Source organism: Falco biarmicus, chromosome 16, assembly GCF_023638135.1.
Source record: "Falco biarmicus isolate bFalBia1 chromosome 16, bFalBia1.pri, whole genome shotgun sequence".
NCBI lineage: Eukaryota > Metazoa > Chordata > Aves > Falconiformes > Falconidae > Falco > Falco biarmicus.
In genome coordinates, this window is record NC_079303.1 from 8,264,996 (window position 1) to 8,273,030 (window position 8,035).

General features: G+C 57.2%; 1 protein-coding gene across 1 annotated transcript; it reads right to left on the minus strand.

The window, feature by feature from the left end:
* Positions 1-3,393: 3,393 nt before the first annotated feature.
* Positions 3,394-5,268, minus strand: LOC130159843 (acrosin-like). Its single transcript, XM_056361878.1, has 5 exons — positions 5,108-5,268; positions 4,657-4,768; positions 4,289-4,355; positions 4,048-4,193; positions 3,394-3,591 (listed from the first exon to the last, which is right to left on the minus strand). Exons 1-5 carry the CDS (start codon positions 5,266-5,268, stop codon positions 3,394-3,396), a joined length of 684 nt encoding a protein of 227 aa, XP_056217853.1.
* Positions 5,269-8,035: the final 2,767 nt, after the last annotated feature.

The window sequence follows — 8,035 nt, forward strand, 5'->3', positions numbered from 1 at the left end:
ATCAAAGTGACATACCCAAGTGCCTTATGCATATGTAAATAATTTTGAGGAAGTAGTTAGTACAAAGTACATCTTCCCATCCGAACATGCTCAGAAAGGTCCCTGAGGGGCTGGATATTGAACAGTGGAGCGTGTTATGGGTTGTAGTTTGTTTTTTTCCTTCCCACACAAAATTCCATTTTGTTTTGTGGGTAAGCAAAACTGCATATTGCAATGTGTTTCCTTGACTGGTAGTTTTTTCATAACAGGTGGGATCTCCAGGTTTAAACCCTGGTGCCTGAAAACCCCAACAAGGACACATGCTTGGAATAAGGGTTCTCAAGTCTGGGGTATGCCATGCTCCATAGTTCTATTCCACAATTCACAACAAATGGTTCACAAAAAATTCCTGAGGGGAGTGTTTGATGGGGTGGGGGATTTATTCCCATGTTTCAACTCTGTTATCTAGATTGGACAAAAATGTTTAAGGCACCAAGCCCATACCCCATTTGTTAGCCTTTTGAATATGCCAACCTGGGGATAACATGACTTTCTATTTGTGGTGTATGGATTCACCGTGGGGTCTCAATACATACCAGTTCCCCCCTTTGCAAGGGGCACAGATCCCCTGCCCAGCAGGCAGCTCATTGAGGAGCCTAGCAGGACCTTCTTTGCCAAGCTGCTTTCCAGCAAGGTGGCCCCTGCCTGTGCTGGGGCCTGGGCTTGTTCATCCCCAGGGGCCAGAGTCGGCACTTGTTGGACCTGATGAGGTTCATGCTGGCCCTTTTCTCTAGCCCAGCCTGGTCCCCACATTCTAGCACACCCACTGTGGTACTAGACACCCCCACCTCCCATTTTGTGGGTGCCAGCAGTGCCCACATCCCCACTGGGTTCAGGCACTGAGGGTGACACAGCCCCATATGCGGGATGGATGGATGAGCCCCAGCACCAGGACAGAGGAAAGATTTAACATTTCACATGGGGGTGCACCCCAGAGGGTTCCCAGCCCTGCACTCTGCCAGCTGCTCACTGGCAGGGGAACCCACTGCTCTTCTGGGAGCAGCGCTGCCACCACGGGGGCTTGCAGAAACAGACACAGTGGTGCCGGCAGTCGCATCTCCACCAAGCCTTTGGGTACCCCCACAGGTGGGAGCAGCCCTCCTGCAGGCACAATCCTGCCCAGCACCGTCCTGAGGCTGCCTGCCCACGTGCCCTGCCCATGGGGACATGGTGCTGGGGCCTGGGCTCTGCTGGGGTAATGCTGCCCGGCCCCACGTGGATGGTGCTGCCCAGGCCCATGGAGCTGATTCTGTCTGGTGTCATGGGGCTCCTCTTCCTCATCCCCATTGGGTTCCTTCTGCCCATCTGCACAGGGCTGCTTCTGCTTGGCCCCATGTCCTCCCCTTGGTCTTTGTCCCCATCTGCCATCTTCTCCATGTGCGCATCTGCCCCCAGCAGCTCTACTCGAAAGCCCTGGAAAAAACCCTCTGGGCTCCAGCAGCCCTGGAGAGAGCTGATCCTCTTTTCTGCTGCTCATCTTTCGTGGCGGCAGAGGAGGGAGAGAACTGTGGGGTGGTGGTGTGTGTGGTGTGTGTCCCACTACAGACCGCCTCTTGCCACTTGGCCATCATTACTTGCAGAAACTTTTGGTACTGCCTGGTCACTATGAGGGTGCCCTGGACGATATGGATGAGCCCTTTGGTGAGGTTCTGTGTGACCGTGGCCATGGCTGAGGGGCTGCTGGGGGTGGCTTCAAATTGATGGGGCTCTACGCACTGTCCGTGCCATCCAATGGGGACTTCCTCATGCTTTGGCATCCCTGCCATCCACAAGGAATTCCTCCTCTGGCAGCTCCAGTGAGAGGCCCTGGCCAAGGGCAATTCCCAGCTTCCCCACTGGCACCCAGGTTGCCCTGATGGACCAGGAAGGTGCAGAGCCGGGTAGTGCCACTGGCTCTGCCGTCACACCAGGCCAGTGGTGTGGGACACAGTAGAGGGAGCCCGGGGGTAGGAGAGCCGCTGCATGGCAGCGACAGCGGCAGGGCCTGTGCAGGCTGGTGCTCCCTTGGCAGAACATCTGCACTCGCCCTGCGGTAGAGGACGGGGAAGAGAGAGAAGGCTGCTGCCCTGCAGCGCTCATGCACATGTGCAAGCCCACGTGTGCAGGTCCAACTTCTGTTAGTGAGGACTGGCAGGTTTCTTGGACAGGCACTGGGAAGGCAGTCAGGTGTCGGGTGGCCTGAGGGTCCTGACCTCTTCTTCCTCAGCCAAAGTGCCACGAGTCCCAGAATCACACAATGGTCATTGTTGGAGGGAACCTCTGGAGATTATCTAGTCCAACGCCCTGCAAAAGCAGGCTGTGCTAGAGCAGGTTGCACAAACTCCTGTGCAGGTGGTGCTGGAATGTTTCCAGAGGCCTCTCTGGGCAGCCGGTGCCAGTGATCTTAAGCTGGAGTGCTGTGCAAGGGTCCCTGTGCTGGTGGGGGGCAGTGCCTGGGCTAGCTGCAAGATCAAGGCACTGCAAAGGGGCAAGGAGATGATGAGCACAACAGGCCCATGCCACGCTCCCTGCCTCCCCACATGACAGTGCCTGTGCCCAGGTCCCTGATGGCTGTGGAGGCCACCTGGCACTGGGCACCCTTTCCCCTGGCTACCCGGAGGCTGCCTTAGGCTCTCTCTAGTCCACTCAGGCCCCCTTCTGAGGCCTTTGTTGCACCCCAGACCCCTCTGCAGAGCCTCAAGCCCTCAAAAAGACACCGGACTGGGGGCCCGGTCCCCTAGTCTCGACCATTCCACTCGAGTCCCCGCGGCACCCCTCCATAGGGGTCTGGTATGCCCCAGGCCTCCGGTTGCTCCTCTAGCGTGGCCGCTACTACAGCCAGAAGGCAGCCAGGGAGGGGGGCAACTGCCGAGCAGCAGCAGCAGCAGCCTCTTTGCTCCCACTCAAAGCTCATGGCGCTCCCTGCGGCCACTGCAGCCGTAGGCTTGGGCTTGGAAACGTGGCACAGCTGTGAAAGCAGAGCAGCCTGGGGAAGCCCAGGAACTCCGTGGCATGAGCAAAGGCCCCAGCTCGTGGATTTGCCCTGAAGCCCAGCTGGCCCTGAGAGGCCACTTTCAAGCTGGCTTGCACCTCGTACAGAAGCCCACAGGGATGCCAGCAGGAGCCAGCCTAAGGCATTCTCTGCTTCCAACTGCCACCCCCAAGGCTCTGAGCCCTCCTATGACCTGCCTTCCTTCCTTCCGCTGTTCCCTCATGCTTCTCTCGGAGCAGGCAGAGCTACAGCCCTTTGCGGTGACCCTTTGTGCCCGACTTGGCAGCCTGCCTCCTTCGGCAGGTGCCGGCTCTGGAAGTCCTTGCCTCGCACAGGAGACTGCAGTGCACGGGCGCATGGTTAGCCATGCCAACGGAAACACTTTATTGCAAGAAGGCAGCCTGCTGAGTTCTGCCGTTGCAAGCAGCACGGGCAGGACAGAGCAGGCCTTTGTCACTGAGGCTGCCTTTCATCAGCAGGAATTGCCCCAGCAGGAAACGGTCGTTGTGCGCTGCAGCCTGCCCTGGATGCTCCTCATGGTGCTGCTCGTCTTGGCACACGAGAGGCCCACCGCTGTCCCCCTGCAGTGCGGGAGAGAGGATGAAGGGGTTGTTGGGTGGCCACCGTCAGCCCGGTGGCTGGCTCCTTCTCTCTCACGGCACCTGCCAGAGCTGCATTCAGTGGCCAGCCAAGCTGTGTAGAAGCTTGCCTGGCAGGGGGCGGTGGGCCTGTAAGGCAGGGCTTGCTCTCACCGCGGCACGGTGGTGGTGAAGGTGTGTCAGATGGCTGGGATGGTGGAGCTGTGGGCTGCCAAGGGCACCGGGTGGGCCTTCTGGGCAGCGTGCCAGGCCTCTGGGACAAGGCGGGCAGGCCCTGAGCAAGGGCCTGCCCATGGGGAAGGGCGGGTAAGGCCCTCAGCGGTCGGGACCCAGCCATGGGAGTGTGAGTGGCCAGCAAAAGGCCGTGATGGCGCACGTTTGGGCGGTTGTGGCGGGGCTGCCTGTGCTGCCGGGGCTTGGCTTGTAGCACGCTCCTACCTGGCAGGTGTCGATGCCACCCTGCGGGTAGCCAGCACAGATGTTGTGGCTGTGGATGGCCCCCCTGTACCAGCCGCTGCTGTTACAGACCCTGGCATCAATGAGGTGGACCTGGGCCTCCTGCAGCGCGTATGCCGATCCTCCAGCTGTGAAGAGCACAGAAAGGAATGAACACCCAGCAGCTCATTGCCAGTTCTCCTCCCCCGTCTGGCTGAAGCCCTCCCCCGGGGCTTGGCTTTGCATGCCGACAGGCGCTGGACCGCTCTTGCCTTTCTGCCTTGCTCTGGGTCAATGGCGCCGGCCCCTCTCTGGAAGAGAGAGGCATACGCCCCCACAGCCTGACTCTGGCTTTCGCCTCTGCCACCAGGAAGCGCACCCGGCTTCCCCAAGCTGGCCATGCTTCCCCAAGCTGGCCAAGCTTGCACTGGCGCCGCCACTGCGTTTGGGCCACTCACCTCTTGCTTTCCTGGCACCCCAGCCACTGACGTAGCAGGCTGTCAGCTCTGAGACTCTCAGCGAGGCGTCAGGCACACAGGCAAGCTGTACGTAGCTGTTGCACTGGACAGGCTGGTCCAGTTCCAGCAAGGCAATGTCATTCCTCTGCGTGACGTTCCAGTAGTGCTGGTGAACCAGCAGCCGCCTGACGGCGCGCACCTGAGCCTCAGGGCCCAGCTGAGTCAGCTGGGTGGCACCGAGCACCACGCGCAAGACGGTGATGTGCCTGGAAGGCAGATGGAGAGAGGGATCAGAGGGAGCGCAGCCACGTGCTGCAGCAGCCCGGCACTTGCCCTGCCTTCTTCTCGACGAGGGAGAGAGGCAAGCAGCGCTAGGGAGGCTGCGACTGCCCTCGCGTGCCTTGGGCTCAAGCAGTGTCGAGCGGGAGGCTGCTGGGAAGCAGTGGCACGAGCCCAGCCTTCTCCTGAGCAGCCCCTCGGCGGGGCTCCGGAGTGCCCAGGCACTGGGCGTACTGCAGGGCAACGGGACGGCAGTAGCACGTGCTGCTGCGCTCAGGGCACCTGCTAGTGTTGTGGGGCTAGCCCCGACCCCTGGTCCTCCTTACCTGACCTCGATGAAGCAGTGGGCTGCTGTGAGAACCCACTGTGGGCTGATGAGGGAGCCCCCGCAGATGTGCACCGTGCCTCCTTCCACGAGAGCCTGGATGCTGACAATCCAGGGCCAGGCCCCTGGCTGGGCATCTATGCCACCCACGACGCGCGACATGCCGTAGTGCAAAGCCATGGGACGAAGCCCGCAGCTCCCTCTGTAACCAGAAGCTCCTTACTATGCTGTTGGATGGCTTGTGCCATTGCGGCTGAAGGCCAGCCGCCTTCCCTCCCCACAAGGCGTGGCCAGAAGAGCCGAGGAAACCCGTGGGGCCAAAACCCGCTCCCCTCGCCCCGCTTTCTGCTTCAGCCCATAGACGAGTTGTGCCGGCAGCCTGGCTGCTGTCAAGGCACTGAGCCTGCCACATGGCTTTCAGAAATCTGGGGGGTGGCCACGGGGGACAAGCAGGCCCCCTCCAGTGAAGCCACCAAGGCTTGCCCAAGCTCCCTCCCAGAGCCTCGGGCCACTTACCCACAGCTGTCCCATGTGCCGTGCACAGGACAGCACGCGGCCAGCAGGACAACGAGGAGACGCAGAAAATCCATCGCTGCCAGCCACATGTGGCAGCTGCAAGGACGAGGGCTTGTCGCCACCAGTACGGCTGCTGACGTACTGGCCGCAGGATTCCCGTTGCCCAGGGTTCCCTTGGACGTGGGACTGATGTCACAGAGTGCCTGGTTCCGGGTGCTGGGCGTGGTGGTGTCGGGGGGGCGGGGGGGGGTGGGGCGGGGGGGTGAGGGTAGGGAGGGGAGGCAATAGGAGGGGCTCCAAGCAGGAGTGGAAGCAGAAGCTGGGATCACTTTGCCTTTGCAGTCTATGAAATCTGCTGGTTTGATGGTACGAACTTGTTACTGAATTGATCATAAAAATCCCCAAAAGATATTTAGAGTTGACTGGAGGTGTTCCACATGTTGTGATAGCCCCTGTACAACACTTTTGTGCTGCATGGGCGCTGTCAGACTCTACTGCCCTTCAAGTGGCTCTTGGCAATTTTCAAGGGCAAGTTCAGTACCATCATCCACCTCATGCACTTTGGACAATGACTGTAGATCTAACTTTGCAGCCACGGCAACTGAGTTGGAGACGACCAATCAAAGGTGATACGGTATTTACAGATGGGTCTGGAAAAGTGGGAAAAGCCGCAGTGGCTTGGAAAAAAATGGGCAATGGCCTTCCCAAATTGTGCATCAGGAGGGATCATCGCAAGTCATGGCGTTGCGGGCTGCGGCCTTGGCATTTCCTTATTTCCCAGGCCCTGTTAATCTCATTACTGATTCAGCCTGTGTGGCAGCCCTCCTTTCCTAGTTGGAGATGGCTGTCCATGGCCATATCAACCATCCTAAGCTTTTTGGCAATTTTGACTGTAGTTTGGGAAGGGATTTGGAAACGCCGTTCTCCATTCTATGTTATGCATGTTACTGCCACACTTCCCTACGCGGTTCTGCAATCGATGGCAACGCTGGAGTTGATGCTCCAGTTTCTGTGGCTCTGTCGGTGCCTGTTCCTGAGGCCCACCTGCAGGTCGTGTTAGCCCACCAATTTTATCATCAGAATTGGCGATGCTTGTATCAACAGATTGGCCAAAAGAGTCTCTCTCAGGCTGCTGCACGCAGCATTGTTGCAGCCTGTCCAGACTGTCCAAACGGTATCCCCGTGCCCAGTTTTGGAGTTAATGGCAGAGGTCTGGTGTAACAAGTCTGGTGTTACAACAGATGTAAGTTGTTACAATGCTGGCGGGGGATCCCCAGCAATTTGGTATTCCCCATTCCCCTGCGGGCCAAGCCATCACTGAATGCATGAATGATACTCTTAAACGCCTGCTTGAAAAACAGAAAAGGGGAATGAGGGGAATGACCCAGAGGAATGTTCAGAGAAAGTATGCTATATTTTGAACTTTTTGACAATCTCTGTCGAGCATGCGGTGCCTCCCATTGTACGATATTTTGTGTCAATTGGTGACAAGCAGCAAAAGCACCAAGGTGTCTTAGAACGCGTGAAAGACCCTCATACCAGGCATTGGTCAGGACTGCATGGATTGTTAACTTGGGGGAGAGGTGATGCTTGTGTTTCTACAGATGAAGGCACGCGATGGATACCTGCTCGCTGTGTGCGGCCTGAGCTTAGCGTGGGACCGTGGGAGCGTGGGAGCGCTGCCGCCGCCAGTCAACCCAACAACTGATGTGTGGGTCTCCTTAGCACAGCAACCGAACACGTCCTGGCTTGGTGTGCCCTTCCTGACTTACAAACATTGTTGCAAAAAAGTGAATGTATGTGGGGAATGAAGAATCTTACAGAAAGCCTTGATATCGGGGATAAGTGATTACCTCTGTATAATGTTAATCCAATAAGAAGCTGATATTGTTTGCACTTTGAGTGTCGATAGTTGTCTTTATGTAGATGCTAATGTAGTAGGAGGCTATGATGGGACCATGACACCCACATAAATCAACACGTGAACATGTTGATAAGCATCATGCTCTTAAACGCAATATAGCTTTGGATGAAGCAGGTAATGATGTAGTTGATTTATGGAACTGGCGGGAACGTATTGCAGTGGTTCTTCTCTTCTCCGGAGTAACAGCAGGGAAAGCATTCAAGAGTTAAATCACCTTGTTTGTTAGGCAGTTAAGAACGTGAGTCAAATTGACCACTATTACATACAAAACAGAGCAAGTATTGGCTTTTTGTTGTTGACTCAAGGACATGGCTGTGAGGATTTTGATGGTACATGCTGCGTGGATTTTAGGCGCCCCATTGCAGCCACATGTTATCAAAACCTGAGAAAATGTCAGCCTTTTTGGCATCCATTCACTCAATGGGCAGTATTGTTTCTTTGCTATTGCCTTGGTTGCTGTCATGTTTGCAAGGGCCCTGCAGAACATGG

Excerpts from the sequence above, each read along its gene's own strand:
- LOC130159843 (XM_056361878.1), bottom strand. The coding sequence starts at position 5,268 with ATGTCGCGCGTCGTGGGTGGCATAGATGCCCAGCCAGGGGCCTGGCCC. Across the intron at positions 4,769-5,107 it reads CACTGCTTCATCGAGGTCAG|GCACATCACCGTCTTGCGCG; the intron begins GTAAGGAGGACC and ends TCTGCCTTCCAG. Across the intron at positions 3,592-4,047 it reads GTGGCATCGACACCTGCCAG|GGGGACAGCGGTGGGCCTCT; the intron begins GTAGGAGCGTGC and ends CCCGCACTGCAG.